At 37.3% G+C, this 15722-nt stretch overlaps 2 protein-coding genes across 7 annotated transcripts in view; one reads left to right on the top strand and one right to left on the bottom strand.

Annotated features, from left to right (window-relative positions):
• The first annotated feature begins 2674 nt into the window (after positions 1–2674).
• On the top strand, positions 2675–11593 carry prg4a (proteoglycan 4a). Its single transcript, XM_053239789.1, has 13 exons — positions 2675–2819; positions 4214–4353; positions 5037–5153; positions 5397–5510; positions 6011–6058; positions 7107–7220; positions 7816–8019; positions 8279–8365; positions 8733–8872; positions 9374–9530; positions 9674–9772; positions 10611–10736; positions 11061–11593. Exons 2-13 carry the CDS (start codon positions 4281–4283, stop codon positions 11165–11167), a joined length of 1386 nt encoding a protein of 461 aa, XP_053095764.1. The 5' UTR covers positions 2675–2819; positions 4214–4280; the 3' UTR covers positions 11168–11593.
• tpra (translocated promoter region a, nuclear basket protein) overlaps positions 11202–15722 on the bottom strand; it is a 28042-nt gene continuing 23521 nt past the window's right edge. For 2 of the 6 annotated variants that reach the window (XM_034310597.2, XM_053239788.1), the window contains exons 42-51: positions 15460–15550; positions 14928–15136; positions 14496–14567; positions 14292–14383; positions 13569–13678; positions 13321–13419; positions 13065–13224; positions 12751–12863; positions 12219–12308; positions 11202–11502 (exon numbers count right to left, since the gene is read on the bottom strand). In XM_034310597.2, coding sequence (XP_034166488.2) covers positions 11444–11502; positions 12219–12308; positions 12751–12863; positions 13065–13224; positions 13321–13419; positions 13569–13678; positions 14292–14383; positions 14496–14567; positions 14928–15136; positions 15460–15550 — 1095 coding nt within the window. In that variant the 3' untranslated portion in view covers positions 11202–11443. Of the gene's footprint in view, positions 11503–12218; positions 12309–12750; positions 12864–13064; positions 13225–13320; positions 13420–13568; positions 13679–14291; positions 14387–14495; positions 14571–14927; positions 15137–15459; positions 15551–15722 lie in introns of all 6 variants that reach the window. The other 4 variants (XM_034310593.2, XM_034310594.2, XM_034310595.2 and 1 more) reach the window with 3 other exon arrangements.

Below are 15722 nucleotides of genomic sequence, written 5' to 3'. Positions count from 1 at the left end.
CGGAGCCCAGAGGAATATTTCTTTCCTTAAGGGTTTCTCTTTGAAAGGTTTCTCTATTATAGAAATATTGTAACCATAAAATATTAACCACAAAATGTGTACTCAGGTTTGATAATATTTAATCATCAATGGTACAGATGTATGGAACCAGTATAGTGCACAAGGTGACACGGAGGGCTGAAAGTGATCTATATGACCTTACATAGGCGTTGTTATCCTGCTAAGTGGGGAGAGCCGGAACAAGCTGTAAATTAAGTGATACAGGCTGCGTTAAACAATAACATAAGCATATGTGGGAATGTTGGGTCGTCTGAAAAACAGGATGTGGAATTTTTTTCATGTAAATGTATATAAGAATGCCCTTCTGAAGGGCTGGGTAGCTTTCCTCTGCAGAGAACTGCTTGGTTTGATTATTGAAAGAATAAAGTCCATGGCCTCAACCCCTCTGCTTTGTCTCAAATGTTGCTCTTAAAATTCCTTTTTAAAATTCCTTAAAAAAACATTTGGCATCTATATATATATATATAAACAATAAAATAGTAATTGTGGTATGTGCAAAAGTTTGGACACCCTACTAAGTCTGTACTTAGTACTTAGTAACACCTCCTACATCACAGCTTGCAAACACTTTTGAACCCAGCTAGGAGTCTTTCTATTCCATCTTAACTGAATTTTCACCCACTCTTCAGAAAACTTCTAGTTCTGAAATATTCTTGGACCATCCTGTATGCACAGCATGCTAATATCTACTTAAATATTTTCATTCAGGTTAAAGGCAGGCCTTTCCTGAAGTAGTTCATTGTGGATTTTGAGACATGTTTTGGATCATTGTCTTGTTGTAGAAGCCAATCTCTTTTCATCTTTAGCGTCCTGAATGACTGTGTCACATTTTCCTTCTAGAATTTGCTTCTATTTACCGGAATCTATTTCTCCATCTACCTGTGCAATTTTTCCTATGCCTCTGAATGTTACACCACCCCAAAGCGTAACAGATCCACCCCAGTGCTGAGCATTTGGCAAGGTGTCCTTTTCATCATACAGTATGTTGTTTTTTACATTGCTTTCTCCAAACATACCTTTGGTGATTGTGGCCAAAGACTTCCAGTTTTACTTCTTAAGTCAACAGAACCTGTTTCCAAAATGTCTCTGGTTTATCTTGATATTGTTTTGCATACATCAATGGTGACATTTGTGATGAGGGCACAGGTAAGGTTTCCTTCTGATGACTCTTCCATGCAGATCATGCTTGTGCAAACAATGCTCAGAGCAGAATTGTGCACCACTACTTCTGTGTCAGCTAAGCCTTCTTGCAGGTTCTTAGGGTCGTATAACGGTTTTTCTTTGCCTTTCTAGCCAGCATACAGGCAGTTCTATCCGAGAGACTACTTGGTCTTCTAGATCTTGCCTTGACTTCCACTGTTCCTCTTAACTGCTGTTTCTTAATGACATTCGGACAGTGGAAATTGTGAGCCGGAAGTGTTTGATATCTTTTTATAGCCTTCTTCTGCTTTGTAGGGATCAAGTAGATTCATTTTCAGATCCTCAGTCAACTGCGTAGAGGTGCCCATGGTTGATGAGTGTTAGTGCACGGTTTTTAAAAATTCATGTGTAAACTGACTTGAATTCTTAAAAAACACATTTAGATATCTGATTGACATAAATCTAATGTCTAGCAAATCACATTTAGACAAAAATCTTGGTTGCGTGATCTGGTAGAGGGTTAAACAAGGATCAGAAGGCTTTTGGATTTTATTGAGAGGCCAATTAGTTTAACTGCGTGCGTTGAAAATGGCTGTAGGTGTTCTTTTTCCAGCAAGGTGGCAGTTTAAAACAAAGACCCTTGTCCGACTTTAAATCCAATGCCACATAAGAACCAATAAAATTATTTAATTGAGGATTTAAATAAATAAGCTTCATTCAGGCCCAAAGCATTCAGTCTCACCTCAACAATGTGAACAGGGCAGAAGCAAAAATGAAGGTCAGCAGAATAAGATTGTAAAATACAAGGTCAGAGTGGTGATGAAAACCATTCTGACCACACAATGTGAGAATTCAGTCCGATCTTTGAAGGTCATTTGAAGAAATCTAAAGAGTTCTGGCTCATTTGAATTAGAGACACTTATTAAACTGACCAGTATTGTGCAGACAGGCTCGTAATTCTGATGTAAATTCAGCTTTATTGTCCTAGTGATACTAATGACAGGAAAATGTGAAAATTAACAGACGGTGTGACATTTTGCTTATTTTCCGGACATCAAATCATAATCAAAATAGAAAAGCTGCAAAAAAAAAAAATTGAGTTAGGGTGTAGAGATAATACCTGTGATTTTGTAAAGTTCTGCAAAACCACTTAATGATAGCAAATATTATTACATATGGAATATCTAACAGTTTGACCTTGCAAACTGGGGACATTTGGCTATTCCCCAAGGAAAATGGCTTCTTAAAAAGAAAAACTGCAGCTTTTATTTAAACCATTAATTACTTAATTAATGAAAGAGCCAAAATGGTTCCCTTTTGGTTGATGAGGTTAAGGTTAGGGTTAGGTTTAGGTGTAGCATAGCATTGATTAGATATAATAATTATGTCAACTGAATGTCCTCACAAGGACAAAGTAAGACAAATGTGTATGTGTGTGTGTGTGTGTGTGTGTGTGTGTGTGTGGGAGGCCAGTCTTTGCATCACCGTGGTTTAATCAGACTGTGGTGGTTAATTACACAATGTCCTCGTCCAGTCGAGAAATCCAGCTGCTCAGTGCTATATAAGAGACAAAAGTGCAGCAGAAAGAAACATTCTGACTTCGACAAGATCACCTGCAGGTAAGATCTACGCTCTACTTACGTTATCTAGTTACACAGTACATATACTGCACCAGTCAAAAAGATGTACGTCGATCTGATTTTACATTTAATGTTAGATAGAATTTGATATAGAGGTGATGCCTGTGTAAGAATTTATTTCTAAAATATAACATTTAAATAAAACAAAGGAAATATCTACAATATAACAGTTACAAAAAATATAACAATTAGTTTTCATTTAGAAGGTATTTATTAGTCAAATTTATAAATGTCTGATTACGTTAAAGTAATTAATAAATAAATAAATACAGCATTTTCTTTTTTGCCAACTTTAAATGCCTATTAGTGCTTTATTTATTTTATATTCTCATATTCTTACCTTATATTGCAGGTGTTGTCTATTTTCCTTAATAACTACTGTTTGTGGAGAAGATTAATTATTTATTAGCAAAAATGACACTAACACTAATTGTACTCTTAATTTACTATCTCAACACAAGATTTATACAGATATAATACCTTATAAATGTTAACTCTAAACCGTAGAGTTTCATTTTACAGTGTATTTTTCACAGGTAAAAATTGACAAAAGTTAATCACACTAATAATGCCTGACCAATTTTTGGTATTAAATGAGGCATTACTGTGCAGCTAAGAGTGTGTAAACAGGATATTCACTTAGATTTCATTTAATATGAATTTTCCTCAAGCAATTAACGACATTGTTAACACTTTATTTACATAATGGATCACACAGTTCCAGACAGAATGAATATTAAGGAAGAGCAGATAAAGCCTACAATATAAGATAAGAATATTAGAACATAAAAGACCAATTAGCTGTTAATGTTACATTATCTGCACACTTATTAGCTCTGAATTTACGTGTAATATGTGTAATATGTGAACCCCTACACCTTTAAGGTTCTTTGATTGTCCCTCTGATTAAACACATAAATGTTCCATATACAACCCTGAGAACCATTAACCATCCAAAGAACCTTTTCAGAAACTGTTAGGAAACATTTTTGTGTTTTATATATATATACAAATATAAATATATATATATATATATACATCATTTTTTCCAGTGTGAAATGCAATATACGTTATTTCATAGTTTTGAGGTCTTCAATTCCCAATGATGGAAAGTGGTTAAAATCAAGAAACCCCTTCTATGAGTAGTTCTGTCTAAACATTTCCCAGTTACGGTATATGTCTTAGCTTTAGTAAATGAATTTTCTAGAGAAACAGGATGTTTCAGACAGAAGCCTTTATCAGCTGTACATGCAAATTCCTTTAGTGCTTTAAAGCTAGAAACCTTATGTACATCTCTGTAATTATAAAACCTTTGCATTTAAAATTGAAGTACACTGATGATATGATTTATATATTTTTACCTCTTTTCTTAGATTTTGCTGTTTGGATCATTCAGTGCTGAAAGTGAACAGGTTGAACCCGAGTGTTAGGAGAGCTACGATGGCTGGATGGACTCTGATTTCCTCTGTGCTGCTGATGGCCTGCGTCCTGCCGCAGCTTTGTGCCGCTCAAAGTCAGTCACATTCTTCACATGTCAATCTTTCTTTTTACTGACAGCAGTCCAATTTTTAGAGTTTTTCTTTCTGTCTTGAGCATTTATCAAAGGGGGTTAATGGCAATAATACTGTGTATAGTATTGCCTTTACATGGAGTACACCATTTGTTTTTATCTATTAGAAAACAATTCCTTCAATTCCTTATTCCACTTTGGATTATTTCTTTCTTTATTAATTAATTTATTTATTAAGCTGAGGCAATTTTTAGATTTTTAAATACACATATGAAACTGTAATTTCAATGTTATTTGAACTGTTGTGATGCCATATACAATACGTCACTCAAACTTTACACTCTTAGAAAAAAAAGAGTTAAATCTAGAACTCTTAAGGGTCCTTTGGTTTGTTTCTCTGGTTAAGGTTCTGTGTAGAAACCAAGAATTTCTTATGAGAGAGGGTTGCATGTAGATCTTTAGAACTTAATTTTCGTTGTCCTGATATTGACTCCTGTAGTACACTCCTCGATACACTTCTATATACCGGAGTACTGAAGGATATCTGTTTTTGAGAAATATAATTTGATAGTAATTTTGATAATTGCTGAAACAAAAGCATTTTTTGGTTGTGCTCTCATGACCTTTTGGACATCACTGTGAGAGGCAGGTGTTTGGTTCATGGTGTGTTTTGTGTTTTTATGTAGAGAGCTGCAGCGGGCGATGTGGAGAGCCATTCTTGCGTGGGCAGATCTGTACTTGCGATGCTGACTGTCTCACTCACAGTGAATGCTGCAAGGACTACGAGGACGTCTGTACCTCCCGTAAGACAGATTTGGTCTTATTCCATCTCATAAACACTGTGTCCTTCATGACTCTTAACATGAATCAACACTTTATAGGATGTCGGAGGCAACTATGTGGGCTAGGATCCAGTCCAGGCTCAGCACAGAGCCACTGACCCCTTGAGGGTTAAAATTGTAGGTCAGAGGCCCTACTGAGGCTCTCTCGAAGTCCTGAGAGTTGTGATGGAGATGAAGGTAAACTGGTGTGCTGTCATTTCGCAGGTGGCTCATGCAGGGGTCGATGCCGGGAAGCTTTCAGGAGAGGGAGGGAGTGTGAATGTGACCCTGACTGCACCCTCTACAACTCCTGCTGTCCTGACTACAGCTTACACTGCGGTATGGCATGTAGCTCTCCACAGAGCATTTCTTTAGATTTTATAGCAATTCTAACTATTTTAACTATTTTATCTTCATCTCTGTGATGCTCAGTATAAACAATACGGGTGAAAACAGACCCGAAAAGCTCTCCTTATGCTTGAGGATCATTCTGACACACGACCACCAGTTATTTTAACACTTATTATGTGCCACTGATGATGTTATATAAAAAAATCACATAAAATCTCATTTTGTAAAAATCTGTTTTAGCATCATTCCACCTTTAATAAAACTATAACACTGGCTGTTTTAAGTTTAAATGCTTGGCACTGGCATGTGACCCTCATGTGTACATCATTTGTACCTTTGGTAAAAGAAATATTACTGTAGAAGAACATTATTGGGGTAAATACTTATGTCTCTGAAGGTGCATTTATGTTGTACTGCAAAAATGTAGCAAATTAAAGTTAACTTTAATTTGTCTTGTTAAGCAGCTTTTATTAACTCTGTTATTTCAGATATGAATTACAGTGCACCAGAAGTCAGGACCAGCAAAAAGTCAGAAGGTACAGTATAATTCTAATATTGTATTGTTAATCAGTTTTAATGAATTCCACTTACCACCTGGCAACAGATATGTATACTAAACAGCAGTTTCTGTTAGAAATTCATGTCGTGTTTAATAACAATAATATTATTAATAACTATTACATTTGCATGTGCATAGGATGTATTATTATTATTATTATTATTATTATTATTATTATTATTATTTTAAAATTCAGCTTAATGTTTTGCAAAAAAAGGTTTGGATTTGAATACACAGGTACTGAGAGTAAAAGACATTTACACTGAGCCTCAGGTTTATTAGATAAACTTATACAGCACCTAATAAACTGGCAACTGAATGAAATTAAATGAGAAAAATTAAAAAGGAGACTGAACTCAACAAAAAAAAAAACTGCTCACTATCACAGAATCAGATAAAGATAACAAGGTTTCCGTAAAACCTCCTTCTCTATATTGCACACATTCAAATCTAGATGCAGCTCCTAGCATGTCATGTCATTCCCTCCATTTAATTCAGCAATGTTTATTAATTTGTACTGTTAAGTCTCTCTTGAACAGAGGGTACAGTTAAGGATTTTATTGTCTTTAGCTTGTGCTGATGGCAATTTCAGATCTGCAGTTTCACCTCCACGGACAATCAGAAACCCAGAGCACTGTATAAATGTGATAAATGACTGAGTACAATTTGCACTTTTGTTCAGTTATAACATTTTCTGAGAGTGCCCAAAATGCATAGTGACCTCTTCATCTGTGTCCCATACCACTGTTGAATGATCCAGAACTCTTCTTTGATGTAATAGGCATGATATGAAGTAGAGCTAACATCCTGGCCACATTTGGCTCAAAATTTGTTGCATTTTGTTGTGCCTTTAAAAGCTATATCTGGCTCACTTGCCATTGCTATAATTGAGCCTTATGCCTCTAAACTTGGCCTTGAAACCTCTACAAACTGTGTACCCTGGGGGAGCTGTGACAAGAATCAGATCCAAACTGCTTATCAGACAGTCATGTTCTCATGTTGTTGTTTTTTTCTTTTTTTCACAGGAGGCAGCGTTGTGGATCTAGTGCCACTGACTGAAGATCTAGCAGCACCTTCTCCTGCTGATGCTAATCTTTACCTGACTACTCCTCCTGCAAACCTTGTGGAAAACACACCAGGTAAGACTCAAGATCAGTCCAGGACCATCTCTGAACAGGCTTCTTCATTTAAAAATCCCGTTTTATGAAGTTGTGTTGAGCAGCTCTTACTGAGATGAATGATAAATTAGCACAGCAGCTGATGCAGATGATGCTTTATGAAGCGTGGAAGCTTTCCAGCCAAAAGTTGAAAAACGGTTTGTGTCAAGATTGTCCATTAGTTTTAGATGACTGCATGTGAAATGCTAATAAAGAAATAAACTGCTTATATAAGCCACAGCAAATGAAGCGATTCTTGAAAATGTATTATTTATCATAGACTAGACACTTTAACTACACTAGGCACTTTAACTACCACATATTCCACCATCTCTTATAAACCTTGATTTGGTGACCATTATATTAATATTAGCTTTAATATTCTTAAAAACAGTCTCTCTCTGTGTCTTGAGTGTTGTGGTCTTGGCTGTTAGCTCTGATTTCATCTGTGTCATCCATGTCAGCATCACAGACTCCTTCCAGTCAGAGCTGAAGTGTGAGGTGTTAGGCTGGAGAATACCAGAGTCTCAAGTGATCTGATCTGAACTGTAGCTGCTGTTCTCTGTATTAACTTCAGGCGCACCCCTTGCTGGAGCTTCCTCTCCTGGAGCACCCCTCGCAGATGGAAATGGACGCGTCCAGGATTCCATCTCCATTAGCGGTCAAGCAAGTGGTATCACTAATCAACCCTCTGGTGTCTCTGAGCCATCTGCTGGAAGACCAAGCACGCTGACGGACATAGCTCAGGCTCTGGAGGCTGCCAATGCAGCAGGACAGCCACGTAAGGAATGCACCTCACTCAGAGCTACAATGTGTGGTATCACAAGGCTGTTGGTTTCAAGAACAACGTAATGGGCTGGCCATCATTCTTCCAGCTTATTTAAAAGCATGTAAAGCAAAAAGTTGCACAGACTCAGACAGCTTGATTATAATGAAAATAGGTTTTTGTCTCCAGGTATCCTATGTCTAAGTACACTACCAGTAGCTGGTTCATCATTTACCAAAAACTATAATTATTCTTTAAATTTCTCCATTAAAAGACCAGAGCTCTAGCCCTGACCTCTGTGATGGCCTCCCAATCGACGGTGTGACCTCACCATTCAATGGCTCCATCATTGTTTTCCAAGGTAATTAACCCTAATTTCAATTCAACTCAACATTTCTGTTCACTACCTTGCATATTCTCCTACTGACCAAGACCAGCACTTCAGATTTCATAGGAACACAACTTTAACATTCAGCCCTTCCCACATTTGGGTATGTCTAAATAAAAGCTATGACTGTTAGAGAATATGACAATGACAAAACTTCACCTTTCAGATACTACCTTTACTTACTTTTATTATTAATTAGTAAAAATTATTTTCTCATCTTCTTTCGCCAAATAGCACATAGACAAAACGTTTGACCCGAACAGAACAGCAGGTTAATCCTGTTCATAAAGAATATTGCTGTTTAATATTGCTGTGTTTTGACTCTCTCCTTCATTCTCAGGTCATTTCTTCTGGATCCTGGACCCCAAAACCAGAACAGCTGGTCCTGCACGCAGTATTTCAGCAGACCTGGGCATTCCCTCGCCTATCGACACAGCCTTCACGCGCTGCAACTGCGAGGGCAATACCTACATTATCAAGGTCTTCGGTTTTACTTAAGAGCCTCTAGTTTAAATCAAGGGTGTCAAACTTTGCTTCTGGAGGTTCAGAATCAAATACAATTTGGTGATTTCCTGAATTAAAAGCACTTGATTCAGCTCATCAGCTAATTACTAGGTTAAGCAGGTTGAACAGGACAATCACTAAAGTGTGCTAGACTGTAGCTTTCCATACTCTAAGTTCAACAACCCAGATTTTTTTTTCTTCTTTTTTTTTTTTTTTTACAAAAGAAGGGAAATTCTAATGTCAGTTTCTGAATTATTTGCACCTTTCACAGAAAAAAACAAAAGGCAATAACATTTTATCTTGTGTAATGTCTATTTTATAATAAATAAATTCATAAATTGTGGTATAAGATTAGGAAATTAGGATTATGCGAAAATGTTTTGTTGTAATATGTTCAAATTTGTCTCACCTTGCCATTAGCACTTATCAGAGTTAGATGGACTCAACACCTAAACAGTTTTTCTTCCCTCTGCACAGGATGATAACTACTGGAGTTTTCAGAATGGGGTGACGGAGCCTGGCTACCCCAGATCTGTGTCCAAGGACTTTGGAGGGCTCTCGGGAAGAATTGTTGCTGCTCTCTCTATCCCTGCCACCAGGAACAGGCCTGAGACTGTTTACTTCTTCAAGAAAGGTGATTGTGATGGGTCAGATCATGATTCAGAAAAATATATATTCACTCCAGTAGTTTGCCTCAGCCCCATCCTAGATTAGGCTAATATATCATTCTACAATTAATAAACACATTATTTATCAATCATATTGCCTTTTCTCTAGGAGGTATAGTGCAGAAGCTCACCTACCCTGCTGGAAGTGGGCCGACCTGCACTGGGAAAAAGGGAAAGAATGCCGTGTCCGCTAAGAATCGCCAACCAGGTGAGCTAAAGAAGGTTATTTTATATTAGGGCTGAGCGATAAGACAAAACTCATCATGATACTTGAAGACATCTCACTGATATCTGTATGTGAATGGAACATTGAAATGCAGGCCAGCAAAACACACATTACACAGAGGTTTTGTTGTTTTATTTAAAAAAATATATATACAAGATAAAACTATGTAGCAAGGAAGAGGAGGGAAAGTACCCAAGCAAAACTTCAATAATTATGCATTTTTCTTTGTTAAATAACAAAATTTTTTAAATGTTTATTATTAGCTTTAGATTAGGTAGACTGTCCAACACACAAGTATCTGTGTTGTTAGTATAGAAATAATAATGTATCAGAACGGGCACAGTGAGATAAACATGAACATAAACATGATTTTACTAACAGCACTGTTATCAGAGCTGCTGCTTTAGAAAAATAATCAACACCTACTGACCAATCAGAACAGAGAATTCCACAGCACTGTGATATAAAAATAAATACATAAATGGCACAAGGTGTTAATATGCAATCAGTATAAAACTGTAGCATGATATGAATTTGTATTATAAATAATATTTAGAAAATGCCATAATTCTTTGTTATGCCACCAAAGATTAACATTCATTGATCCAGGTTTTATAGTAATAATTCCAGTTACTGGTCACATGTCTATTATAACTCCAGGTAGCCCAACTTATCTCAAGGCTTGAGATTTTTCATTATAAAAAGCTTCAATTTTAACACAAACTCATCATCTTTAACTTACTACTAGATATATGAGCAGCAAAATTCAAGGACTGCTTTAAAACCTTGTCCTCCTTAACATCTACATTTTCCTGACAAGCCCGTCTCTCCGGAGAGATCAACATTACACTGAAGTGGAAGGGATTCCCCACCCCGGTGACCTCTGCTCTCTCCATGCCCAACTCCAGGAAGCCCGATGGGTTCGAACACTACATCTTCTCCTGGCGTAAGTTTACTTTTACCCACCCAGCAAGCCAAAACTGGCTATTCCAGTCTGAGTGTGAACATTGCTAAGCATGTTAATATTTTCTTAGGTGCTTACTTAACACTGCTAATAAGGAATAAGGGTTTGTAGGCATTTGGACACCTCATGGATTTAGCTGTTAAAGTGACTGTAGAATTTTAAAATCAAGACTTGTGTTAAATAGACAAATACTGTCAGGAGAGAGAAAACAAAAAAACCCTCAATCCCTTTCCCTCTTCATTTAAATAGGAAAGAGAAGATCTCTTCTGTAGCTAAGGCAATTTTTGTATTTGTCCTTCTTTACAGCTAAAGTCTTCAGCATTAAGATCAGCAGTGAGATTCCTGTTCTGGAGTCTCCTGGAAAGCCGTCTGCTGAGAATGACGTCAGAAACTGGCTCAACTGTCCTCAATAGATAAACCCAAAGCAAAGAAACCAGAGCTTGGCACTCATCAGCAAGCCACTTTTTATTAGCAAAAACACTGAACAGCTTTATTCATTATTAGCAAAACATTGAACATCATTCATAAAGTACAAAATAGCAATTTGAAATCATAATTAAGCAAACTGAAGCTAACTACAGAACATAAAATTTATATGTACAAAAGAAAACTGTTGCACTGAATTTGTAGCTGTATTTCTTTAAACATGTTTGGCTGAAAAATGGGAGATTTCACAACTAGTAGAGATGTTAGAACGGCGTGCCTCTGTTGAACCCTCGGCCACGGCCACCACGAGGATAGCCTATACCTGAGGGGAGAAAGAGAGAAGGAAAAAGAAATTAGATTTAAAAAAAAAAAAAAAAAAAAAAAAAAAAAAAAAAAACACCAAGAGTCAAAAACATACTGAAAATGGACTCAATGATTTTCCATTAGGGATCTGACCTAATGGCCCTGCAATGAATGATGTCATGCTACAAAGCTGCATTTCTTTCTGCATCTATACTTTACTTCATTAAATATTAAAATGGACATTTTGATCTTGTGTGTTTTGTGCATTAGTGTACTTCATGTAACTTTTCCAATATTGACAATTTAATCTATATAAAACATATCCTATAAAACACATCCACAAAGCGTCAGATGAATGAAAGGAATGAAATCAAACGAATGAGAATTTAAGCATAATGTATCAACCTTGTTTGACACAGGCAACTAACTATTTGCACTGGACCATTCTGTGGAGGGCATTTTCATCCTAAGTAGACTAAGATTTGCCTTTAAACTTTAATAGTTTGTGATACAAGGACAAGTATCATTGCTGTAAGGCACCACGGTTATATATAATTCCTGATACTTGTATGTTTCCAGTCTATACAGTGGACTGACTGATTTAAGCCTCATGAGGTGTGTGCGATATATATATATATATATGTAATGATGCAAGTCCTTGCATTGCAGTATGAAGGGGCAGTAGTCTAGCTGAAAGACTGTGGATATAAATACAGTAATGAGAGACTTTAATACCTCTCCTGATAAGCTGGGCTCTACGTGGGGGCTGGGCACTCTCTCTGCGAGCTCTGTCTGCAGGTCTGGGCTGCTGGCTGCTGCTAGTGTCTGCAGAAACATGGTTATGAACATGAGTGAGGGAAAAAAAAAAAAAAAAGGTTGCCTGCAGGTATCCGCAAATTCAATTTAATACTTTAAGTATTAAGTCTTTTTCAGTGTTTAGGGCCTAATTTGCAGTTAAGTGTGTTAAATATACTTCAGAGTCATTTGCAGTCACAGGTTTTGACATTCCCACACTGATGTGTACCACATGTACAACTCACTAATGTGTATATTGTGCATGCTAGCTCAGCAACAGGTAGCTAACGCTAGCCTCAGTTTAACCTCAGTGATTCTGTATTGTCCTGTGTGTGTGATGTGATGTGACATCAAAGACAAAAGGCAGTAGATTAATTGTTGCTAAACAAAATGTTGCTAAAAATCAAAAGTTATTATAGTTCTTAAGGCCTTCAACCTGAAATTTTAAAGTTGTATGTGTAAGTGTGTGTACCTGGAGCAGAGCTGGAGGTTGGCTCTTGGCTGGTGGAAGGCAGGCTTGCGTCATCAGAAGGCTGAGCAGGTTCCAGCTCAGACTGGCTCTCCAACGATGCCTCACCACTCGTTCTGCACATACACACATAAAAAAAAAATCTCATTACAGTTAATAATGTAAATGAAGGATTGCCTTTAATTTGCTTCCTGAGAACACAAGTTGCTCCATCAAACACATTACCAGAGGGAATAAATAAAAGCCAACAATGCAACACTTTACACAAAAAAAAAACGAACGTGGCCAATATCCAAATAAAGGTCATGACCCCTCACCCTTCACTTTCCGCTTCTGCCATAAAGACATCATCAGCATCATCCCCAGGAACAGCTTCTCCAGGTCCGGTCATGGCTGCCGTGGACGTGCTGACCATCGGGACGGACTGTGAGGCTGGCTCGGCCACGTCGGAAGGCTGACTCTCAGCAAAAACACTCACTTTACCAAAAAAAAAAAAAGTTTCAATAAAAATAAGAAAAAGACAACAGCTCAAGGCAATGTTGTGATTAAATGACAAATGATCTGACTGGTTACCTGGAGCGGCAACCTGCAGAGGGGTGGTGGGAACACTCCTGCCTCCAGACTCTTCATCATGAGCAGCCAGAAAGAGAGGACTCTCATACATGCCCAAACCTGACACACAATTTTTAGATTATATTCATACAGTGCTTACATAGTGTATATCCACCACACATAACACAGGCGCAGAAACATTTAAACAGGTGGTGAAAACTGATTAAAGCAAGGATGACAGAAACCATGCGATGCTGTGAGAAACTCACCACCCTGAGATGCCAGCTGACCCAGATCAGAGTGGGAAGAGCTCGTCTGAGGAATCATGTCCTCTGGAGGACCGAAACGGAATCGAGGGACTCCAGCAACCTGAGGAGAACTGAGACAGACAGACAAATTAAGAGAGCAAGTGACAAAAACAGAGTTAAAGGGGAACAAACATCCATCAACGTTACACATATAATGAAATGTATAAAGTTAAATGCTATAAATAAAATAAAATTGATAGTAAAATTAAAATAAAGTTAAAATGTTTTTAAATTGACTTTAGTTTTTATTTTTACTTTATCAAACAAAAATTGTGTTTGTCTGGAAATTACTATCTACCACACTGTTTTTGCATGTTTTTTTTTTTTTTTTTGTAGTTTTGCAACATTATCATCAAGAATCAAACCAAGAAAGTCTCTCGTCTCCTCCTCAGTCAAGGCTTCTACAACATCAACCTGCCTTTTCCACTGGCATAATCTGATTTAGAGGCTTAACTTTTTTTTTTTTTTTTTTTTAACTTTTCTAATTCCTACACAATATTTTGCAAATTCTTCTTATAGGTAAACAATAAAAATTCTGCAAAAGAATATTACCTATATGCAAACATTTGAAAGATCAAAAAAATGCACTACTTTTTTTGGGGAAAAAAAAAAAAAAAAAAGATTTTATTTCCCCCATTAGCCATGATGTAACCCCTCCCTCATAGAGAGATATTTTTTACTTACTGAATCGCCTCAGCAAAGCCATCATTACGATGAGGGACCACTAGAGTGGGAGTGCTAGGAACCATACGATCATCATCATCAAAGAAGTGCTGCTGCTGGAGAAATAATAGGGAAAAAACACACACGAGGGAGTTTCACCATATGAGATTTTTAAAGGAAATCATTAAGCTTAATACACAGACAGAAGGAGGGAGAGAGGCTTACCATGCTTCCTATCCCAGGCGTGAGTTGGGGTACACGGCTCGTCGATGGGCGTCTAGTCTGGCCTGACTGCCTCTGCTTAAAAAAAAAAAAAAATTACGGTTAAATGTCCTGGCAGAGAATTAATCTTGTCACACTATATTAGGACCAGTTTAATATGCCAGGATGATCCATAAGCTTGGGAATTGCCTTGTGCATCCATTTTTACTGATATTGCAGTTATTTATTATTTACTATTATTATACTGTTGCTATAAAATCTAAAGATATGTCTTAGAACATAGGGATTAAAATTTAACATTATATTTCTGATTTAGCTGCTTTGAATTTTTATGACTAGATGACAGAAAACCATAGACATAGACAGGTTGTAAAAACATTAAATAAACACAATGACTTACATATTCCTTACATAGTTGAAGTAGAAATGGTGTACCTGTATGAGTGGGGGCCCGAGCTCAGGGACGGGGTGGATGTTGAGGCGAGGTGGGGGTGTCTGATGCGGTCTGCGAGGTGACTGGGGCAGTCGGGGTCCCTGGGAGGACAGGGAGCTGCTGGAGGTACCAGTCGTGCTGGGGGAAGGCTGCACCTCCCTCACAGGCTCAACTGCAGGAGTTGGCTCCATGGTGCTGATGCTTGCTTCACCTGCACACATGGTTAAAATGAATTAAAGTTTGTTTTAAAAATGTTATTTACTGCTTATGAATAACAAAAGCTAATTGATGCTGGTTAGAATCAGGCATGTTATCAATCATGTGTCTGCTCATTTTTAATCTAGCATTAGCCACAGCAGACGTTCTGGGTAAAGTAGAGTGAGTAGTAGAGCCAGAGGCAGCAATCTGTACAGTAATCATTAGTCTGAAACATATAACAATAACAAGGTCATCTACAGAACAACAACAAGGCATTATGTATATTTGTGCCTATAGTGGAATTATGTATGTGTGTATGTGTGTGTGCAGCTTTACCACTGCTCTGAGAATCCGCATGTTTCTGGGTGGAATCCGAAGCTCCCTGACTCTCCTCATTCTCAGTGCCTGGCTCGGTGGCCTCAGCTGTCTGTCACACAACAACCAGAACAGATGCACCATTATTTAGATTATTTAAAGACTAAAATATTTAAAGAAAAATACAAGTTCATATACTGAAAGATAAAAACATGAACTGGATTCAATTCTGGAATTAAACTGATGACCACTTCCATTATAAGTAAGCGAATTTAAATAAATAA

The sequence above is a fragment of the Pangasianodon hypophthalmus genome, chromosome 14, assembly GCF_027358585.1.
Source record: "Pangasianodon hypophthalmus isolate fPanHyp1 chromosome 14, fPanHyp1.pri, whole genome shotgun sequence".
Classification (NCBI taxonomy): domain Eukaryota; kingdom Metazoa; phylum Chordata; class Actinopteri; order Siluriformes; family Pangasiidae; genus Pangasianodon; species Pangasianodon hypophthalmus.
This window is presented reverse-complemented; position numbering and strand designations above follow the sequence as displayed.